Source organism: Phyllopteryx taeniolatus, chromosome 18 (assembly GCF_024500385.1).
Source record: "Phyllopteryx taeniolatus isolate TA_2022b chromosome 18, UOR_Ptae_1.2, whole genome shotgun sequence".
Lineage (NCBI taxonomy): Eukaryota > Metazoa > Chordata > Actinopteri > Syngnathiformes > Syngnathidae > Phyllopteryx > Phyllopteryx taeniolatus.
The window spans coordinates 8,065,037-8,087,965 of NC_084519.1; the positions used below are offsets into that span (position 1 = coordinate 8,065,037).

The 22,929-nt window shown below is 41.7% G+C and overlaps 2 protein-coding genes across 4 annotated transcripts in view; both read left to right on the forward strand.

Moving 5' to 3' along the window:
• The first annotated feature begins 457 nt into the window (after positions 1 to 457).
• Positions 458 to 12,994, forward strand: LOC133468151 (AN1-type zinc finger protein 3-like). The gene is made up of 6 exons (XM_061753676.1): positions 458 to 975; positions 8,470 to 8,510; positions 9,903 to 10,136; positions 10,256 to 10,327; positions 10,417 to 10,605; positions 11,001 to 12,994. The coding sequence occupies exons 1-6, from the start codon at positions 908 to 910 to the stop codon at positions 11,153 to 11,155; spliced, it is 759 nt and encodes a 252-aa protein (XP_061609660.1). The 5' UTR covers positions 458 to 907; the 3' UTR covers positions 11,156 to 12,994.
• A 1,389-nt stretch (positions 12,995 to 14,383) lies between these two features.
• The window catches only part of galnt14 (UDP-N-acetyl-alpha-D-galactosamine:polypeptide N-acetylgalactosaminyltransferase 14 (GalNAc-T14)), an 80,077-nt gene continuing 71,531 nt past the window's right edge, over positions 14,384 to 22,929 (forward strand). For 2 of the 3 annotated variants that reach the window (XM_061754352.1, XM_061754354.1), the window contains exon 1: positions 14,384 to 14,858. In XM_061754352.1, coding sequence (XP_061610336.1) covers positions 14,685 to 14,858 — 174 coding nt within the window. In that variant the 5' untranslated portion in view covers positions 14,384 to 14,684. The remainder of the gene's footprint in view (positions 14,859 to 22,929) is intronic. The other variant, XM_061754353.1, reaches the window with a different exon arrangement.

Genomic DNA, 22,929 nt, shown 5'->3' on the forward strand with positions numbered 1-22,929 from the left:
CCCAGGTGGATGCCTACAATTCTCTAGTACATTGCCAGAAAATACACTCATTATGTGGGGATGGCAGTTGTTGCTCATCTTTACCCCTGGGTCATACGGAAAGAAGGTTCGGCACTGCCTGCTTCTGTGAAGCATCTCTTTTAATATTTAATATAAATATGAAATATAATAAACGTGTGCGCATAGTGTTGTCACTTCTATGAGAAAGTTTGGAGTCCGATAGGTTTGCAACAAACAGCCGGACTCGAGTTAAAATATCCGCCGTAGAAGAGCACCAACTTAAACGATATTTGCAGTCGATTATGGCAACCAAATGTCGCCTTATGACTGTCATTTGAGATCATTTTGGGTCGCGTTCTTCGGTTTGTTGTCCACTATTGACATTTTTGGGTCTTGATGGACGCGTTTCCGGTCCAGCTCGGTTCACACAATCGACGTGTGTACGGGAGGGGTCGGGGGGTTGTCCCCGGACGTCTGGGGCGGCCTAGTCTATTTATCTTCTGGGCAAACGCCCTCCCACAGCTTTAACGTCTCTTTAAATCGCCTTTTGCGCACCTCGACGAAAGGCTCTCAATTTATTCTACAGATTCTGGGTGAACGCCGAACCCCACCCCCCCACCGCCGCCTGTTTGGTTGCGTCTTACGTCCAGCTGATTGCATTGAGTGCCTTTCAATTATTGTGTTCGAACGGCACCGTTTTGTCGAGGCCCTCTTCGTTCGCCTCGCCTATTCGCCAATTTTCCGAGGATTATTCAACGGACGAAGACGTTTTGTTCTCGTCCTCGTCGCTTTTTTCTTTCTTTTTTTTTTTTTTTTTTTTTTTTGGGGGGTGGAGGGGTGGGGGGAAACGAGCGAGCAGGCCGCGGACTCATCCCCGGCCTCGCGTAGCTTCCTGCGGCCGGCCGCCATGGGCGACACCAGCGAGAGAAGCAAGCCGCCCGGTCTCCCTCCACGCTGTCCCTGCGGCTTTTGGGGGTAAGTCTTGTCCGAATGAGACCACCGCGCCCCCGGTGAGAGCGGATGGAAACCATCGAAGTGGTCCAAAAAGCCCATTGTTGTTGTTCCGAAGGGTAGGCCGAGGGTGGGGGGTTGGGAAGTCGGCTGATATATAAACCCCCCGCAAGCGTAAAAGTGGCCGAAATTCGTGCTGTTTTACAACTTGAGGCCCCAAAGCTCGGCGAGAATGGCTTTTGGACAGCCGTTCCGTCGCGTTGAAACATCTGAAAAGGTGACGTGCCCACGTAGATGATTTATTGGAAGCAGCAGGTTCCTTTTAAAGCAAACTCTGTTGCTGCTCCCATGAACGACCACTTCTCGTTTGGATTTCGACTTAAAATGCTCACTTAACTTAATGATGTGGCTATATATATCTTTTCCCCTCGTTGCAATGCCTTTCTGATGTGTCACGTCAAACTGGATGTACGGAACAGTATGTTGCATACCGGATGTGATTCACTGTCTGCTCTACGTCACCAAGCCGCACTTTCGTGAATTATTTAAATTGTGTGCTGGTAAATGATGCCCAGATGTTGTCAAACAAGAAAATAGTGTCAATGTTAATACATGGCAGCCTACCATAGCAGGACACCGGGCAAGTGTGCCCCCAAACGGCTACAGGAAGGATCTTGAGCCTGTAATGCCTTTTATAGTCTATGATGTTACTTTTTACCTTTTCATCTTGCTGAAGAAAAAAGATGTGTAACAATGAATCGATTAATTGACAGCTAATTGATTAGAACTAAAGTAATTGACAACTATTTTGATAATATATTAATCGTTTAGGAACTTTGTTTAATTGTGAAGCTCCTTGGCATGTCAGCCTCAAGTATTAAATAAGAAATAAAAAATACTAAATATTCTGTCTGTAAACCAAACCAAACCAGTAACTGAATCATAATAAATTCATGTTTGTGCATTTTCTGCACTGTCAATTAGAAATAATGTCATGTTTTCGAATAAAGGGACGCAAATGTAAAAAATGTGTTATCTGATTGATCGATTAATCGACACATCAATTATTAAAATAATCATTAGTTGTAAACTCAAAAAAGACAAATTGACACATTTGGACTGTAAAGATAATCCAATCATCTTGGTCTATTCTGATTTTTTGGAATATGCTCAAATAACAAAACTATGGTAGCGCTTGGCTATATGGCCCTAAAATAAAATATACCGGTATGTATTTTTTCCACACATCGTATATCAATACTTTTATCGTGACGTCACGCACCCCCATGTTGGTGGTTGACTCATTGTTTCGTTCTGGCGCTTATGATTGTTTGAATGGAAAATCCTTCCAATCTCAACCGCCAAAATGGCAGACAAATACTTATCACCTGATTTGAAAACTATCTATACAAAAAGCAAATCACAGTGGTGCCTCGACTTTGTAGCGACCTAACTTTAGCGTTTTTCAAGATACAAGCTGTTGCTTGGCCCTTTTTATAATGAATTAATTTATTTATTTATTTTGCCTTGTGTTGCAAGAAGTGATTTGACTTAGAAGTGGCAGTTGGTGGCAGTGAACTCGTCAAGATAACCTTTTATTCTCACAATGGGGAAATTTGCAAGCAGCAGCAGTTTTGTGGGGAGTGAACAAATCTCCAACAAAGAAGCTTGAAGCTGTTTATTGGTGTTTACAGATAAACTAAACATAAAACAAAATTACACATTTGTATATTTAAACAACCACATTAATTTTACTCTCAAATGTACTTGGTGTGAAATCTGGGTCTGTTTAGTTGAACACTTTACTATTAGGCTACAATATCCATCCATCCATTTTCTGAGCCACTTCTCCTCACTAGGGTCGCGGGCGTGCTGGAGCCTATCCCAGCTGTCATCGGGCAGGAGGCGGGGTACACCCTGAACTGGTTGCCAGCCAATCGCAGGGCACATAGAAACAAACAACCATTCGCACTCACAGTCATGCCTACGGGCAATTTAGAGTCTCCAATTCATGCATGTTTTTGGGACGTGGGAGGAAAACGGAGTGCCCGGAGAAAACCCACGCAGGCACGGGGAGAACATGCAAACTCCACACAGGCGGGGCCGGGGATTGAACCCGGGTCCTCAGAACTGTGAGGCTGACGCTCTAACCAGTCGTCCACCGTGCTGCCTAGGCTACAATATGTTTTTATAAAGAATAACATAGTGTGCTGGTTTTGTTATTAAAGGTGCCATATTTTACCAAACCAACTTTCTAGTATTTGGGATGTAATCTTGGCTCTACATTGCTTCAGTAAACATGTGAAATATGAATTCAAATCCTGCACGCATTCCTGAGTTCCAGACGTTTTTCTGCCGAGAGGCCTGAAGTCGGGTCATTCATATTTCTCAAGCTTATTTACGTCAATAGCAAAGATCTGCGCCTCCCCTTTCCGCTCCTAAGACAGCGCTGTCAACATAACAAACACTTGTGCTTTTACAAGTGGGTCTTCTACATGGAGGCAACCAATCAGGGGAAAGAGGACGGTCTTAGCCAAATATGGACAACGCGGATACAAAACTGGGTCAATCAAGTAGCTCTCACAGGGGCCTTTTCTGGACACTCGTATGACAAAACAAAGTTTTTTTTTTTTAAAAAGAAATTGACTCTTTTATACTAAGTCCATGTTAGAGAGCTCTAAATAGCCAAACTATGGGACCTTTTAAAAAGATTAATGGTATTTCCATTCATTTCCATTGAGACAGATGATTTGAGATATCAGTGTTTTGAGTTAGGAGCGTGTTCATGGAATTAATTAGACTCGTATCACAAGGCACCATTGTACATAAATTAGCGCTGCATGATATATTGTTTGTGCATGGCCGTCATGATGCGTGTGTGTGCTCAATAGTCAGTCACATTGCAGGCTCCTGCGATGTTGGTGTGCTGTATTGTTATGCAGTGAATCAACTAATATTAATAAATGACCAGCAGAGGGACCTGGTTGGACATGGTAATAAGATTAGCGCTGTTGTTACGGTAAATTATAACCCTTCAAACAAATACACACGGAGCAGCCCAGTGTGTTGTATACTTTTTTCGTATGATAACTATTAAAGAGGACACAGATAAAAAGTTACATGTCTTCATTTACTGTATAGCTCTTCAGTATATGATGAACAAAGGTATGCATGACTCTTGGGATAGGGATAACTCATTATTGATGGGACAAACGTCAGGTGTACACAAACTGTGTTGAATAAAATAATGCACTCAAAATTAGAAATACGAATGCATATTATGTTAAAACATGTACAATAACAGATTGATGAAAAACCCCAAAATTGTGTAGCAAATTTACTGTTCTCGAATCTAGACACTTAGTGCAGCATTCACATCATATTTAACGAATGTACCTTGGGTGTAGCATATTTATTGTCTCATATTTAATGCCTGTACACGTTTACTGTAGCATATTTCCATCATATGTAATGGTCTGCTCTGGGGCTGCACGATTATGGCCAAAAAAACGATTATTTTGATCAATATTGGAATCACGATGATTAATCATCGTTATTCGTCATGTTAGGGATAAAGTTTTGTTTTTGTTACACTACTTTTCAAAAAACATAACAGTTTTCAGTGCAAAATTAAAGGATGGATGGTGATAAAAAATAAATGTACCCCAAAAAAATTCTACTTTACCAAGGGCTAACTAAATAAATATGCTATTACAAAGTGTAGTCACAAATTGCAAATTCATGGAAGCAAATACAGTTAATGCATAAAACGCAGTAACATTAGGCTGTAAGCACCAACTTTTCATTTGAAAATCCCCGTCAATATAGTTATTTGTCAAGGACAGGTACGTCTCCGTTGTTCTGCTTGACCATTGGTCAGTCATGCAGGATCACAAACTGCAAAGAACTCGACAGTTGTGATTTCCATCTCTTTACTTATGGCGTTTTTTTTTGTTTTACTGCGGTGAGGCCAGCCAAAAAGTTGAAGGCAGCTTCTACAATGATTGCTAATAGTGTCTATCCATGACACGCCGCCTCTCCCCCAACGTGCTGAAAGGGCCAACTTCAAGATAAAGCTTCATATATTTCTACATTGGACATCAATGGCATTGTAAGCTTTTATTTTGATGTTGGCCACGGAGCGCACTGCCGGCCTTTAATGAAGCCTTAACCATACCCCCCGCCCCCCAAAACCCGGTGGCTGGCTGATGAGGTTGCAGGCAATGCTACAAATCAGGTATTTTTCATATGTAGCAGTGCCCACATTGTAAATATAAAAGATCGCTGAAGATCAGGTTTATTTAATCGTAGCAGCCCAAATCACGATCACGATTAAAATTCGATTAATTGTGCAGCCCTAGTCTGCTCTATGCTTTTACTGTAATCTAGATGAACGGCATGTGTTTTTAATGTGTGCGCGCCACTTTTCCATTGTGCCGGTTCTACACCCAAACAGCCTCGCTCCGCGCCGTGTGGTTTTGCATTACACTTTTTCGAGGCCTATCTGTGACAATGGCACCACTTTTCAGAACCTCCTCCGACCTCGTTCTAAAACACAGGCCGAGGAGGGCCGTGACGTAACTGTCATCTGATTGGCTGACATATGTAGGCGTTTCTGTAAGTGCGGTGACTTGGCACTTTCACAATCATGGCGTCTAAAGGCTGCCGCGCACCGAGCGATGCCGCCAAACCCGACTGAACTGTCGCGTAGTGTGCGTGATAAGGCAAATATTTTCATGAGTGGCCGATCAGTCTGCCACTGTTTTTGCCGCCATTCAAAATTAGAATCGCTGTCTTAACGTCGCCTGCCTGTTGTAATGGAAACACAACGGAGGCCAGCATAAAGCTATCGCTTGGCCAGGCTCTTCTGGAACTTGTAATGGAAAAGCGGTGTTAGTGTATTTGAGAATGTATACCATTATTACTAAAGCAAGAAACATAAATTTAAATCTTTGTTCCAATATGTCACCTCCAAAAAAGTACAAACCTCTGCACTACAATTTAGCAGTTCTAATAGCATGATGAAAGCACAAGAACTTAAATAAAATACATCATACTCACCGGTGATGTGTATTATTTATAGACAAACTCCATTAGCCTTTGTTCCTCAGAGCTATAATGTTTGTAGTAAGAGCTACCTGTAGCTAGCAGCCACAACTAGAAAGTTGTTGAAGCTCTGGAGTGGAAGTGAAGCGAATAAACCCTTTTCCACGTTGAATTAACCCAGCCGCCCTATCTTCACAATGTCCAGTTTTTCTTGAAAAGTCCGCTTTGAAAATGAATTTTTCAACATGTCTGATATTCGTCCATCTTTAGGATGGGAAAAGGCTGATGTGACTGTGCCTCAGCGCAGGTGGAGAGTGATGTGAAAGTGGTGAATTTGACTTCTGATTGGTTAAAAACATTATACACAATGGCTATGTGTCCTACGCCAGCGCTTGGGATTCTGACTGCCCTGGGCAGATTACATTCAAATGGCAAAAAAATCGAAGCTCAATTCTGGTTGGACCAAAAAAATCTTAATATGCTAGGCAGCACCACACACACTATGAAATGAAGACAAAAAACAGTTTGAAATGGATTAATATAGATTGTTTGTTATATATTTTGTATTATCGTAATAAAGATTACATTTTATGAATTAGTAATTTAATTAGGTTGTAAATATAGGTCAGTGCTTCTAATAGTGTTTAAGCTAATAGGCCAGCAGAGAAGGCTTAGGCCTTCAGTGCACACACTGCCAATCTGTGTATTTGGATGACACCAACCTGGCAATGAGGGGGCATATCGCGCCTGTGTGTTTACCCTCCCTCGCATTGGCAGATATCTGATGTACCGGATTATTATCTACATTGTGCAGATGTCTGATCTGAGGATATGTCCCAGTCTTGCCACTTGAGTGTTAAAGTGTTAAAAGCAAGACGATTGGGTTTGTCATTTTATTATTGAACCATTAGCTATAGCCAATAGTCTCGAACCCCCACTGCCTCCAATCTCTGGGGTCTGCCAGTTGAACCGATGGCCCACCTGTCAATGTCAGGTGACATGTGACCACAAGGCAGGATTGTGTGTGTGTGTGTGTGTGTGTGAGACGCGCACATGTGTGTTTATGACCTGCGCCCATACTAACACCTGGCTCCCATTTGTCAACTGCACCACAAAGGAACTTCCCCATATGCTAAGTTTACTAATACCTTTTCCAGAAATCCTGAAAATAATTGCATTCAGGATGGCAACTAACGGTTATCTGAATAATCAATTATGAGACAAAAAAGTGAATAAAAATAGAAATATGGTACAAGACTGATTCTTGAGAACACTACACTGACTAAACAAGACTGTAATGTAAAGAAAGCCTAGACAGCGCACGACTGGCCCGCCGTGTAACCCTTTGCTTGATCGCTCACAAAGCTAGCTGTTAATGCTAACAAAAACAAGCATACGTGACATCAGATGCGCGATTCCCACAATGCAATGTAGATTTGTAGTTGTTGAAATAATTAACGTCCTTATGTTAAATGTTGTTGTCGTTTCTGTATATGTTAACAGTTGTTCTTATTTAGCTGTCACACGTATTGTGGATTTATGTTGTACTGTTCTTTTTTTATATGAAACCATTAATTTAGGTAGTATGTGAAAGAATGACCTCTTGGGCAATTCCTCTGCCAGAGCGTGCCTAACAGGGCGTCAAGCGGCAAAGATAACAAGAACTACATGTTAGCAATGGTGAGGGACTTGTCTTAATAAGGAATTAAGACATTCAGCATTATGATGTCACTTACCATATTTTCTTGAAGTGAAATCTTAAGCTGCACATCTAGCTATTGTAAGAGAATACTAAGAAGTGTTAGTTTCTTAGTGCTTTGGTCAAAGTAGCAAGTCTTAAAGTCAATGGTTTCAAGTCCGAGTGAAGTCACGAGTCATTGCTGTTCAAGTCCAAGTCGAGTTGCAAGTCCGTTAATATATTGTCGAGTCTTAAGTCATCAAATTCATGACTTGAGTCTGACTCTAGTCCAAGTCATCTGACTCGAGTCCACCCCTCTGGCAAGAACTATACAAGAACCCACCCGTTGCGTCCCCACATATAAACACAGAATACATCCATGAAATGGATATCCATATTGTGCAGAGCCCCGAGAAACCCCAGGATGAGATCCCCGCGGGCAGACCAAAAAACGCCTGGAGGCTACCGTGAGGAGACACTTGAGTTAAACTTAGAAAGACTAAGACATGTCCACTCAATTTGACAAGTAAAACTGGTATCGGGAGATGAATTTTGTTAACTTTCCTGTATTTCTACCAAGTGGCTTTTTGTGTAGGGACCCTTAACATAGAAAGGTTTTCACCAAAATACAAGCGCTATCAGAAAGTGGAAGACTTGGGGCACGTTGAGACTGCAAAACAGGCCAATCATTCTCTGGAATTAAAAAACAAGCCAACAAAACAGCGATTTCCATTGAGACGTATGTAAACGTTGATGCATAGCGACACTAACAATTGTCTTTTCTCTCGCTGCAGGTCCAGTAAGACCATGAATCTCTGTTCCAAGTGTTTTGCTGGTAAGTTCATTCAACCTTTTCTCGTTTAGCAAAATCAACTCACCACATTATTATTATTAGCTTTAGAAATCCATCCAGCCACGTTCTATACCACTTATCCAAACAAGGGTTGTGACTGAGCTGGAGCCTATCCTCACTGGCTTTGCGCAAGAGGGGGGGATGCACCCTGGTCTGGTTGCCAGCCAATCGCAGGGCACATGTAGACAAAAAATGGACTGGTCGCCAGTCCTTGTCATGTACATGCAGTGAAACCCCTGCTATTTGCGGGGGAGAGACACCGAGCCCTGCCACGAATAGCACAAATCCGTGACTAATTGACACCCTCTAAAAAGTTAATTGCCTGCAGATGTCACAAGATGGCAGCAAAGCAATATTTATGTCCAAATCAAACTCCTTGAATCACTTGAATATATTTCCTTGTCACTTAGATGGCGGCAAAGTTGTTGTTGTTGCTTTGGCCTGAGCACAAAAACTGAGACTTCACACACGACTATGTAGGGAGTTCACTGTAAAGAGAATATTCATACTCAAATTCATATGATGGACAATTTAGAATCTTCAGTGAGAACTGGTGTGTATGTTTTTTTTTTTTTTTTTTATTTTTTTTTTTTTTTCCCCAAGTGAAAATGAAATGGTAATAACTAGGACTGTCACTATTGAATATTTTTAGAATCATATTGATTATTCCATTGAATAATCTGATAATTATTTTACATTAGTTTATTGCAATTCTTTCTCAATTACTGGTTATTATTGAATTATTATTTGGTATTGTTTAATCATTAAACAATACCAAATAACCAACTATTAAGCAATCTCACACGAGAGGGAGTGATGTTGTACTCTCTAACCTTTTTGAAACTGTTCTTACTGATTAATGGTAAATGGACTGCACTTATATATGGCACTTTATCTACACCATCACACTGCCCAAAGCGCTTTACAAAGCCTCACATTCACCCATTCAGACACATTCATACACCAACGCCATGCAAGGCGCTGCCAGGCCCACTGAGCATTGTGAATGTTAATGTGAAGCAGGAGCTACGAGTTTAAAATACACATCTGAGGCTGCTTCAGGTTACCTATTGCATATGTCAATTACAGTTTAGTCATTGTTTTCAAAAGTAAAAACAGATGTTTGCAAATGTTGTATTTTGTTTTAGCACAAAAGAAGACTGTCTGCTTTCATGGAATACTAAAATCTGACATTTACTGATGTGAGGCTGAAATCAGAGGGTTCCGACAATTTTAGTTTAAACAATTGCTCTAAGCTATTAACCTATTATCAAAATAGTTGTTGATTATTTTGATGATTGATAAGTTGGCGATTAATCGATTGTGACACCTCTAGTGATAACTTTTTCTTTCTTCCTCGCGTGGACGCTACAGACATCCAGAAGAAGCCGCCGGATGAGGATTGTCCCTCTAAGGGCAGCAGCAGCGAGACCACCACAGCCACCATCACCACCATCGCCAACAGCGGCACCACCACCGCCATCAACACCACCACCAACAAGACTCCATCTATATCGTCGTCAGTGTCGCCATCTTTGTCCCTGCCCACCGCCACCGAGCTGCCGGCGGCCGAGGAACCCTCGCCTTTGTTCGCCGCCTCCAAGGAGGGTAAACACACAGGACCTTGTACATAAGAATGAATTTAAACATAATGTACATTAAAGATTGAGTTTAAATGTAATTGACATAGAATTGAATAAAGTACATAAACGTATGTTCTCTCCCAGTTTCAGGCGTGTCGTCCACAGTGACAGCGCAGAGTACGATGTGCATGCCCACAAAACGTCCTCGAGAGTCGGGTACGGTCTGCTCCTCCTCAAGTCCTGTGGCCCCTACCCAGCAAATCCACGCTTAACTCCTCCTCTCCTCTCTTCTGCAAAATTTGCAGCCTCGGCTTCGGAGAGTGAGGCCACGCCGGAGAAGCGGCCGCGGGCTGAGGCGAAAGAAGAAGAAGAAGAAGACGACGGCGGCGAGGAGCAAGCAGGCAGCACGCCCAAGCAGAAGAACCGTCGCCGCTGCTACAGCTGTCAAAGCAAACTGGAGCTGGTGCAGCAGGAACTGGGGTCCTGTCGCTGTGGTCTGTACACAGATCAGATTTTTCAACATTTCTTTCCCATGTTGCTGCCCTGTTTATTCTGTTTACACTTCTTGGGATGGCTTCTTAAGACTTTTTTTGTGGGTCTACTCATGATGAACATTTCTACCAAATTTCATGTTTCCAAGTGCAACTGGCTTGGGGGCTGAATTTTCAGAACAATTTGAAGACTCTTTGGAAATGGCCAAATTGACTCTGAAATGACTGTTTCAAACCAAAATGGCAGACTTCTTGTCTTTTGGGGCATGGCCTTTTGAGACTTGTTTGTGTGTGTGTGGGTCTACTCACGATGGACATGTTTACCAAATGTCATGTTGCTCAGTCGAACTTACGTCAAACTGACACCATTGTCCTCGCGCTTGCCTCCTGTGTTCCAGGCTACGTGTTCTGCATGCTGCACCGGCTCCCCGAGCAGCACGACTGCCTGTTCGACCACCTGGGGCGTGGGCGCGAGGAGGCGGTCCTCAAGATGGTCAAGCTGGACCGCAAGGTGGGCCGCTCGTGTCAGCGCATCGGCGAGGAGTGCTCCTGATCGGCCGCCGCCGCCGCATCCGCTCCCACGTGAGGCGTTAACACGCCCGTTGAGGAACTCAGACGTGTGGCTGAATGGAGGCAAGAAGAAAAAGAAGATGAGGAGGAGGATATTTTGGACCTGAACGCCGCTTACACTCACATAGCCTTAATCCCACCCCACCCCGTCGCCCTGGATTTTTCCTAACCACAGGAAGTTGCGCCGAACTCTCGCCGTCTTCTCTCTCAGGTCGAACCCACCTTCCTCCTCCTCTTCCATCTTCAACTTTTTTCTTTAAACGGCGTTGTGTTCCCTGCCGGTGAAAATCTTTTGAGCTGGACTTGTGGTCACATTGACTCCAGGAGAACACAACCCCAACCCGTGTCGCATGAGTGAGAGACTATGAGAAAGTGAGTTTGTGTGTGCATGAGAGCTTCCCCTTCCTCCTCACGATGCTCGGTACAGTACTCCTCACGTAGCGGGGAATTACGGCTGAAGTTTTTTTTTTTTTTTTTTTTTCCTGTTCCGATATAAGTTGTTACCCAAAACGTGACCACGGAGTACCCGAAGACTCACGTGACCTCCTCCAAGGCTTCTATTAATTTATTTTTTGGGCTGTTTTGTGGCTACAATTAATCGATCGGGTGGTGTTTGTACTTACTAGATTGTGGGGATGTTTTGCTTGTTTTGGAAAGTGAACCAAATCTATTCTTCCTTGTCGCCGTTTGACACTCGCCAGCTGGGCTAAAGTTAGCAGCTGGCATCTAAATGCATCATGGTCACCATCTTTAGTCATTGTGCTGAGCTTGCATGCAAGTTTAGTTTTCAACAGAAATTGGGCTACCGTGTTGGCACCATTGAATTTTCTTTAGAGAAATGACAAATTGTGATCCCGATAGAGGACAACACTAGGACAAGGGGAGGGGAGGGGGGGGGGGGGTCTATTCCTGATAGAGAAATCTACTAAATTTAATGTTGCTAATTGAAACTGTGTTTGGGGGCTGAGTTTTCAAAAAATTCAAAGGACCCCCGGAAAAGGCCAAATTGACCCCGAAATGGCTACCTGTGTTTTTTCAGGCATGACTTCTTGAGACTGAATTTTCAAACATAACTTTAAATTAGAGTATGGTGTTAAGACAACCCCACACACAATGATAAAAAAGTCAAATCTTTCTCAAGATTTTGTGTCGTCTGTTCGTCTACTAGACGTAGTTCAAATTTGGTGGCAATCAAGACAAAATCACTCTGAGGAGTCGGTCTTTGAAGGACCCCTGGAAACATTCAAAAGGAGACTGCAGTAAATCACGCAAACGAGCTCACGACTTGGATGCAACGGAACTGAAAGATTCTATGTCACAAATTCAAACTCCGTCACTCGAAGAGACTTCTAAAGACTTTGTTGTGTCGTCGCTCTTAATCAGCGACACACTTTGGACTGGATCTTATTGCATTTGCACAAGGATAGGATGCGTTTGTTGCTTCCGTCGGGGAGGAAGCGGAGCGTCGCAACTCGATCGAGAAGCAACAGGGAAAGCGGACGAACTATGCGAAATTGTTCCTCTTCAAGCTCTTCCTCCTCTGGAGATTTGGAACAGCGCTAAAGGGAGAAGAAAAATGTCACAGATCTTTGTTGTTCTTGGGATCTTTTTGTTTTTGTGTGCTGATGAGAAATGGAAGAAAAAGAAAATATCTTTCTGTACCTTTTCAAAGCAAAGAATTATTTAACCTTATATCAGTTCGAGTTACAACCTAGCATAGAGTGGCATAGTTTCATTGTATTAAGAAAAAACATAATTCTGTCCTATTTTCTCCTTAATTTGTGTTCTGTTTTCTGATGAGGAAATAAACTGGATTAGAGGATGTTGTTTGCTGTACTTTCTTTGAAGGAAACAAACATGCTGCAATTTCACAATTTCAAAGCGTGACCAGCTGTTTTAATACAAGATGCAGCTCCACTCTGCAAATTACACAACTGCTTGCTCACAGGCACATTTTCACAAATGGATAATTTAGGATTGACTTGGACATTGAATTTTGGGACACAACTAGGTTTGTCAATCTATATTAATTTTTTATAATCAGATTAATCACTTGAATTTTGATTAATTGCAATTAATCACAGGTGCCAAATTACCACCCAATACCACATTTTGCTGAGACATGGTATTTTAAATTTGTTGTGCTGAAAAGAGTTAATTGATGCACTATATGCAAATTACTTTTTATTTATTTAAAAAAAGTCCCACCGGGATGACTTGAAGCAACACGCCAGTCGGAGTCTCCTCACTTCTCATTGTACTGGAGTAAGCACTGACCTTACAGCAACCTGTGCCGCATTTCAGATATCCCATCAGGGAGCGGAGCGCGTGTGGCCCAAATTGTGTGATCAATTTGTTAATACATGATTAATGCAATATTTTTGTGATTAATCATGAGTTAATGCTTTAACTTTCACAGCCCTAGATACAAGACAAAATTTTATTTCCATAGTATGACCTCCTTTAAAAACGAGTATCCTAGTTTTAAAAAGAGGTATATAGTATTTTAATTCAGTTGTGTCTTTGACTGAATGAAATTAGCTGCAGGAAAAGATGAGTTTAAAATCTCAAGCACAACGTTCAATTTATGTTGGGTTCTTTGTTATATCCTAATTGTGGTGCATTTGAGAACCGTTTGATATTTAACAATTCAAAAAGAGTCCCTGCATAATCTGGAGGAAAGGTGTTCCTCTGGACAACACTAGGTGGCGGCAGAGGAGCGCCTGACTCAGTGGTTTGGGATTTTCTTCCATCACAGGCTATTATTAATCACTATTCTTGTAAGTGTGATGTGATAAAACTACTTGGATCGAAGAAAAAAAATTAGTTACAAGCTAAAAGTCAAACTATTATTGTCTGGCTACTTTCTAATTACCCCGCTCTAATCCAAGATTGAGCAAACTTGTGTTTAAGGGTCACGTTTGAGTTTTAAAACAGACTGGTCGAGTCATTAATTACGGTAGATTAAAAAAAAAAAAGTTAACGTGTATGTAAAATTGTTATGAACTAATGCATTATTTCACATTTTTAAATAATTAATGGAAACCTGCAAATGTATGCTCATTATAATTGCCATGAAAAAATAGAACAATAACAGGGATAGGTTAAAAATCTGCAAATGCCGAACCGCGAGTATTCCCACGATTCACACGAAAATCTTGAAATACTTCTATTGCATACAATTATACTTAATTCATTTGGAGTCGACAGGTGGCGCGCTCGCGTGCGAAAACGCGCGCGCGCGCACGCAGATTCCAAGTGGCTGACGTGCGCGCGTTCGCGAGCAAGCAAACCAGGCTGGAATCGCTCGTGCTGCTCCTCAGAGTTGAGGGAGCACCCCAAGTGGCGACAATTCTTTTGTTTTTTCTTTCATTTTCTTTCTTTATTTTCTTGGCGTCTCAGTTTGTCGGCTCGTGAGCTGAGCGCAGGATGTGCGTGCGTTGGCGGCGGCGTCGTCGTCGGACGGGTTCGGTTCGGGTTCCGGGGGACACCTGCTGCTGCTGCGGCCCGGAATGAAGCGCGTTTGTCGGCGTGTGTCGGTGGCCACGGCTGTGCTGGTGTGGCTCGGGGCGCTCGTTTACCTGCTGGTGCTCAGCCGGAGGAGGCTGCCCGAGCTCGGCGTGGCTGTCGCGGCCGGTGCCGGTGCCGGAGCCGGTGCCGGGGCGGGATTGGAACAAACCAAGCAGGTAAGACACACCAACCGACAAACACTCGCACGCACGCACACACCTGCCTGTCTCACACTTTTCCCAGAAAGTTTTTGTTTGCGTGTGAATGCGCATGCGCCCGTTTATGTCACGAGGGAGCACCTGGGTCAAAATTTGACAACTGCCTGTCATGAAAGACTTGCACTCTAGCTATCTTTCTTTATCCGAACAGACTAATACTAAACGTTTCTGAACATAAATATGGGAAAAAAGGACAAGATACAATACTACTCTAAAGTAAATCAATTTAAAATAACAAATTAAAAATATAAACAAGCTGTATAAAAAAAAATGAAACTGAAAATATAAATAAAAATGTTTTTTGCAAAAAGTTCAAAGGATTATGAATCAAAACTTTGAAGTTTCTTTGCTTCTGTGTCATTTTGTAAGAGCTGGATATCTGGCATCTTTGATTGTCAGGATGGACTACAGATGTGATGTTTCATTCATTTTTGTTAAACAGCAAATCTGCTCACACAGATATGTGCTATCAAAGAAACGCAGCGTTTCAGCCGCATTTTGTAGTCGAAGCTATGGAATAATAGTGGGTAGCTCATGGCATTGAATCACTCGCAACTAGAATGTTCTGGTTGTCTTAGATGACTTTTCACCTCTCATGCAACGAGGCTGAGTTAACACAGGACTAGCCTGCATTGGTGTGGCGAAACTCAACTATTTATGCTACAAATTAGAGGTGCACCCCAAAACCACAGATGGTCTCATTGAAAAAAGGAGAGTTGTGGACGGACAGTGGCCTTTCTGCCAGGCATCCTAACAGCTCTCCTTTTTTGCATTCCAAAAGAATATAATTCGCCTTAGGATTGGTTTCATGCTGGAAGGTCACAATTGTCCTTACATCTTAATTGTGCCACTTGGTAGCAAACATAAATTCAGCACACGTGATGTAAACCCCAAGATTTGCTTGCAGTTTGAAGTTGACTGTGTTAAACGCCAGAAAATGTGTGAGCTGAGTGATGCAAGTGTGCGCGCTCGCTTGCAATCCAGTCGTTTCAAAACAACCTTGGCGACAACCGCGCTGAGGAAATGCATCTCCTGAAACTCACGCCGCTTTCAAGCCTAATAACAAGTTCACCGCAGAGGTTGAACACTCGCTTCACAAACGCTCAGCTAGTTTGTACTTGTGAACAGACGTCAACTTTACTACTCCACAATGACATTCAGAACGTGACGCTGACTAGTCGCTAATCCCGTGTTTGCTCCAGTAGGATTTTGAACAACTTTCCAGCCTGCATTTTCAAAGTGGAAGGAGAGAGGGGAATCATTTCCACCGCACATGAAGAGGTCCTTGATTAGCAAACAATGAAAATTCCCAGAACCTGCTGCTGTGGTGGGCCCAGAACTAGGACCGGTTTCCCCGTTTGTACAAGTTGTGCCGCTATTGCCACAGCTGGTGAGCCATGTTCATGTTCTGTGTAAATTCTGAGTATGAACTTTTCCATTGTTTGAAAATATAGATTATTGCAAAGCGTTCCCTCTTTTTGTGATTTAAATAAAATAAAAATAAAAAAAGCATTCTTTTAATATAGTATATTCATTCATCCACCCATTCCGCTTATCCTCACTAGGGTCGCGGGCGTGCTAGAGCCTATCCCAGCTAACTTCGGGCGAGAGTTGGGGTACACCCCGAACTGGTCGCCAGCTGATCGCAGATATAATATATTGTACTGAAAAAAATATCAGTGACATCATCAGCAACTAGTCGACTTCAACGCACCATTCATCTTGATGGTGTTGGTTAGGGTTACGAATAATTGGCTGCAACTAACATTTATTTTAATAATCGATTAATCGACTGTTGAGTATTTTTTCGATTAATTGGATAAACATTTTGAATTTCCATCCCTTTATTCAAAAACAGGACATTATTTCAAATTGACTGCAGAAAATGCACCAACATAAATTGATTATGATGCAGTTACTGGTTTGGTCTGTAATATCAGAAAAAAATGTTGATCATTGTTTTCCAAGGTAAAATCAGTCTTACTTTGATGAAACACAAAGGTAATTTGTCTGTTTTTATGGTGGACTACACAAATCTGAGAACATTTACTGTTGAGAGGTTGAAGTCAGGATTTGGACAATTTTAAGTTAAACAATCTCTCTAAATTATTATCAAAATACTTTTGGATTAATTTCATAGTAATCGATAAGCTGTTGATTAATCCATTAATTACTGCACATGTAGCATCGACGTTAACAAATCTAAAGTTGCGCATCCCCTACTGTGTACCTAATGAAGTGGAGTTTTATGTGGAATATTCCTTGGAGTGTATGCAACTTGTGCGTGTGTGTGTTCACGTGTATTAGTAAAATGCAAATGAAGACCTACTAGTTCTGAATGTATTGGCCTGCATTCACGTTTACCTAGTGGCACAAGATTGTTGTACACACTCACACACAGAAATGTGTATGGTGTGTGTGTGTGTGTGTGTGTGTGCGTGTTGCTAGCATCTCGGCGGGGGGTCCTGTTCACTTTCAGAGGTTCAAAGAAAAGTCAGCGCTCAATTTACATTACCACCACCAAGAACATTATTTTTTTTTTTTATATGATGTTTTATATACTGTACATCAACAGGGACATTTTTTAAGGAGATATTTCCTTAAAAGGAAGCTCACTGTATAAAAAATGTTTTCGTCAAGCAAGATCAAGATGGCCTGAGTCTATCAAAAGTCTTGATTTACATGAGTTCATTCTACTATATAGAGTGCACCTCCCACATATTCGCATTTCTGCACCAGGGGATTCACCTATTTGTGGAATTTTTTTTCAAATTTTCTTTCAATTTCTTTTTAGGCGGGGTTGGGAACCACCCCAATTTTTCATGAAAAATGCTTATTGCCGGTACGTCCCCCTTAGTCAAGATTTTTGGGTGTTGAAATTTTTTTTTTCCAATGTAATTACAATGGTTGTCAATTATTTGTAAATTTTTGCCATTTGCGGTCGGGGCCCCTATCCCCTGCAAATAGCACTGAATTCCCCTCTTTTGGGGTCAGTGACCCCAAAGCAAAGTTTCAAGCTGGAAAGTAAAACCAAATTCAATCTGGATCTGATCCAGATTGCTTAATACGCAACACTGTAACGCGCAACTTGTAAAAGTCCATTAAACATGTTGAGGTGCCACTTGTGCAGAATTTATGTGTCCCATCTCATCAAATCCGCTCGATGATAGTCCATCACTTTTTGTATTTGACGTGACAAAGTTTGGGACTTAATGGAGGTCTGCTCACTCTCACATAACCGCCAACTCGGCCTGTGATTGGCCAGGACATTGCTGTCCACTTCCTGTTTTCTCTATGCTGCTTTTTGTCTTGTCGCTCGTAAAACAACATCCACACATGGACGCGCACACACGCGCGCACACACACACACACACACACACACACGTGTCAGTGATGATTAATGTTCTGGTTAGTTTTCGCCATGCTGGCTGCAGCCATTGTTCCTCAGTGCAAGCTATTCAGCGAGCTCCTGGGAGGGAAATGAGGTTCAGAGCAGCTGGAAGCAGCTCCCACGGAGGCAATCATAATAATAATAATAATAATAATAATAATAATAAGCAAGAAGAGGAAGCTATAATAATAAGAAGAAGCAAGAAGAGGAAGCTATAATAAGAATACATGAAAATAAGCATAATACAGGTTCATAGGTTAAAAAAAAAAAGAATTTGCAAAATATAAGGTCTCAAGCACGCAGCATGGTGGTCTAGTGGTCAGCACTAGGGCCCAATTGATGTCGATTTTTTTTAAGGCCAATTTCGATATGCGGCAGAATAAAATTCTAACTGATTTAATTTTAACTGATTAATCAGCCGATTCATAAAAAAAAAGACTAAAATCACTTCTTTGTTGGCACCTTGACGCTGAAAGCATTACAGGCAGAAAGTTTGACTGTTTTGCAATACTTGATCCTTGTATTATTTGTTTAACTTTACAACAGAAACAATGAGCGGTAAAAATCGGCTTTTTTGCTGATTTTTGCAAATTTATTTTTGAATGTTTGTTTAAATGTCATTATATGTATCTTTTGTGAAATGTGTTAATGTGTGAAAAAAAAGAACAAATCGGCTGATTTTTTGGCAATTTGAACAGGGCTAATATCGGCCGATTAAATCGACTGCTCGAGTTCGGAGATCGAATCTAGGCATTCCACATTCCAAAAACATGTTTTTCATTGAATACAATGAAATTGTCCATTGGTGTGAATGTGAGTGAGAATGCACATTTATCTACAGTATATGTGCCCTGCGATTGGCTGGCAACCAGCCCATTGTTTGTCTAAATGTGTTCTACCAAGTAGACTTTGGTTTAAGTTCACCTTTGAGTTATGATGTCTTTCCCGCCCCACGTTTTAAGCTACCATTGAATACCCGCCTCCCCCTCCCATTACGCCAACAGATGCCTCCACAAGATGGAGAAGCGCATTTGTCCTGTTTTCCCATTTTGCCGCTTTATGAAATATTCTGTCACTTCGGAAACAAATGGCAATCGTCTGCAGCACAATACAGCATCTTGGAAATAATTTCGGCGTGTGTGTGTGTGTGTGTAATGTGAGAGAAACTGCTTGTGTGTTTGAGTGCGTGTCTGTCTGAATAAGAGCGTTTGTGAGAGTCTGTTTGCGTGCGTGTGAGTGATTGTATGCTTGTGTGTGTGCCCGCCCGCCCGCGTGTGTTTTATATGCACCTACAGTGTACACACACAATAGAAGGAAGGTTACTGTATATTTCATCTTAGTTGATTGTATGGAAAATCTCTCCTTCACCATCACTCCCTCCTTACCAGTCGTGTGTACATGTACAGTGGGTACGGAAAGTATTCAGACCCCTTAAATTTTTCACGCTTTGTTATATTGCAGCCATTTGCTAAAATCATTTAAGTTAATTTTTTTCCTCATTAATGTACACACAGCTCGCCACATTGACAGAAAAAAATGAAATTGTTGAAATTGTTTATTAAAAACGAAAAACTGAACTATCACACAGCCATAAGTATTCAGACCCTTTGCCCAGTATTTAGTAGAAGCCCCCTTTAGAGCTTATACAGCCATGAGTGTTTTTGGGAGTGATGCAAAGTTTTTCACACCTGGTTTTGGTGGTCCTCTGCCATTCCTCCTTGCAGATCCTCTCCAGTTCTATCAGATTGGATGGTGAATGTTGATGGGCAGCCATTTTCAGGTCTCTCCAGAGATGCTCAATTGGGTTTAAGTCAGAGCTTTTGCTGGGCCATTCAAGAACAGTCACGGAGTTATTCTGAAGCCACTCTTTCATTATTTTAGCTGCATGCTCAGGGTCATCGTCTTGTTGGAAGGTGAACCTTCAGCCCAGTCTGAGGTCCTGAGCACTCTGGAGAAGGTTTTCGTCCAGAATATCCCTGTACTTGGCCGCATTAATCTTTTCTTCGATTACAACCAGTCTCCCTGTCCCTGCAGCCGAAAAACACCCCCACAGCGTGATGCTGCCACCAACACGCTTCACTGTTGGGACTGTATTGGACAGGTGATGAGCAGTGCCTGCTTTTCTCCACACATGCCACTCAGAATTAAGGCCAAAAAGTTCTATCTTGGTCTCATCAGACCAGAGAATCTTATTTCTCACCATCTTGGAGTCCTTCAGGTGTTTTTTTTTTTTTTCAAACTCAGGCTTTCATGTGTTGTGCACTGAGGAGAGGCTTTCGTCGGGCCACTCTGCCATAAAGCCCCGACAGTGGAGGGCTGCAGTGATGGTTGACTTTCTAGAACTTTATCCCATCTCCCGACTGCATCTCTGGAGCTCAGCCACAGTGATCTTGGGGTTCTTCTTTACCTGTCTCACCGAGGCTCTTCTCCCCCGATTGCTCAGTTTGGCCGGACGGCCAGTTCTAGGAAGGGTTCTGGTCGTCCCAAACATCTTCCATTTCAGGATTATGGAGGCCACTGTGCTCTTAGGAACCTTAAGTGCAGCATAATTTTTTTTTTGTAACCTTGGCCAGATCTGTACCTTACCACAATTCTGTCTCTGAGCTTTTCAGTTAGTTCCTTTGACCTCATGAGTCTCATTTGCTTTGACTTGCACTGTGAGCTGTAAGGTCTTATATAGACAGGGGTGTAGCTTTCCTAATCAAGTTCAATCAGTATAATCAAACACAGCTGGACACCAATGAAGGTGGAGAACCATTTTAAGGATGATCAGAAGAAATGGACAGCAGCCGAGTTAAATATATGAGTGTCACAGCAAAGGGTCTGAATACTTATGGCTGTGTGATATTTCAGTTTCGTTTTTAATAAAACTGCAAAAAATTCAACAATTTTTTTTCTGTCAATATGGGGTGCTGTGTGTACATTAATGAGGAAAAAAATAACTTAAATAATTTTAGCAAATGGCTGCAATATAACAAAGAGTGAAAAATTTAAGGGGGTCTGAATAATTTCCATACCCACTGTGTGTCAGCTGCTGAACTGCTGAAAAAATTATTATTATTTTTTTTTTGTGCAACGCCGATAATTTTTAACCCCCACAGAGGGGCACTTTGCCTAAAATAGGGGCACGTCTCCAAAAAAGTGGAAGTTAAGTTTAAATGAAGCTTCATTGAGTGTGTTTGTGTGTGTCTGTAGAGGTGTGCTAGTACTACAAGTGTTGTGCGTGATGCCAGATTGAGCCATCCGTCATGTTTATAGCGAGCACATGATAAAAAGAGGTGACAGAAACATGGGATAAAGATTACAAGGAGGGAGGATGTAAAATAAAAGTCAAAAGCGAAAGATGAAAGAAAAGAAGCAGGAGAGAGGGATGTGAGACTGTTGTGTAAAACCGAGGGATGAAGAATCACCTGTATTGTCATGAACATGCATGAACATGAAATTTGTTCTCTGCATTTTACCCATCACAGTGAACACACACACACTTGTTAGTGGAACACCCTGGAGCAGGGGGCACCTGAAGTGCCCGGGAAGCAGTTTCGTGTCAGTGTTATAACACTTTTAGCAACAGATATGTGAACACGAACGGTGCAGCCACACATGTAGACAGACTATATCACAACACTCACAAGTAGGCCTGGGCGAGTATATGATTGCGATTAATGATTGTGATAAATTCCCCGGCGCTGAGGCCTGGCGACGGAGGCGGCTGATCGAGTCCGCGAGTTCCCAACATCGTTTGTGTGGCGGTGTCTCCAAAGCGACGTGGAGCAATGCTATTAACTAGCTGATGTGGAATGTATGTCGACGCCCTCAAAAATGATCAATCATGTCATCATTATTATTCAGGTGGTTTGTAAAATGGCAAAACTAGTCAATCTGTATTGTTATTAAAGATGATGCACATTTAAAAGTAGCAATAATGTTAACAGGGTATGTAGTATCACATCTGGAGAATGATAATGTTTACAATCCAAGGTGCCAGAGGGGGAAGTTTGTTTATTTTGTATCATGTATACCTCCAAAAATACTCGGGACTTCTAACTAGTGCACTGTTGTCTTATATTTCTCTACATTCGTGGCACTGTCAAGTGAAAATTGTTCTTATATTTCATTTGTTTGTCTTATTTGCTTCGTATGGTAATATGTTGGAGTTACTGTTTTAAATATTGACATTGAGGAGAGTTGTTAGCAAAAGGCGTTAATACAATGTTGAACTGCTCTCTATCTTTGTTAATTTTCAGTACAGATGCTTTAAAACGTTTAACAAGGTTTAAAAACAATATCAAAAATCATGATACTACTCGAGATCGGATGATATGAAAAATACAATGGTGATCATTTATTTTTGCTAGATCACCCAGTCCTACTCGGAAGCAAATATTCCTTATCCTCGACAAAAATAGACAAGTATTGCTGAAGATTACTGAGTCACAGTAAAAAAAAAAAAAAAAAAAAACTCTTTTTCGTTTGTCTACTGTACATGACAATATTACACTGCAGGTGGCCAAGTCACGCACACCAGAAGGAGCCACAATGAATTAATCATGATGCACAGACTGTTTAATTCTTTACATTCTATTTAACCATATTACTGTATTTTGTTTAGGAAGTAAAATATCATAGAGGGCAATTTTT

Bases quoted from the DNA above. Each gene is read 5' to 3' on its own strand.
- LOC133468151 (XM_061753676.1), top strand. From the start codon at position 908: ATGGGCGACACCAGCGAGAGAAGCAAGCCGCCCGGTCTCCCTCCACGC. The intron at 10,137-10,255 runs GTAAACACACAG...GTTCTCTCCCAG, and splicing joins GTTCGCCGCCTCCAAGGAGG to TTTCAGGCGTGTCGTCCACA. The intron at 10,606-11,000 runs GTCTGTACACAG...CCTGTGTTCCAG, and splicing joins ACTGGGGTCCTGTCGCTGTG to GCTACGTGTTCTGCATGCTG.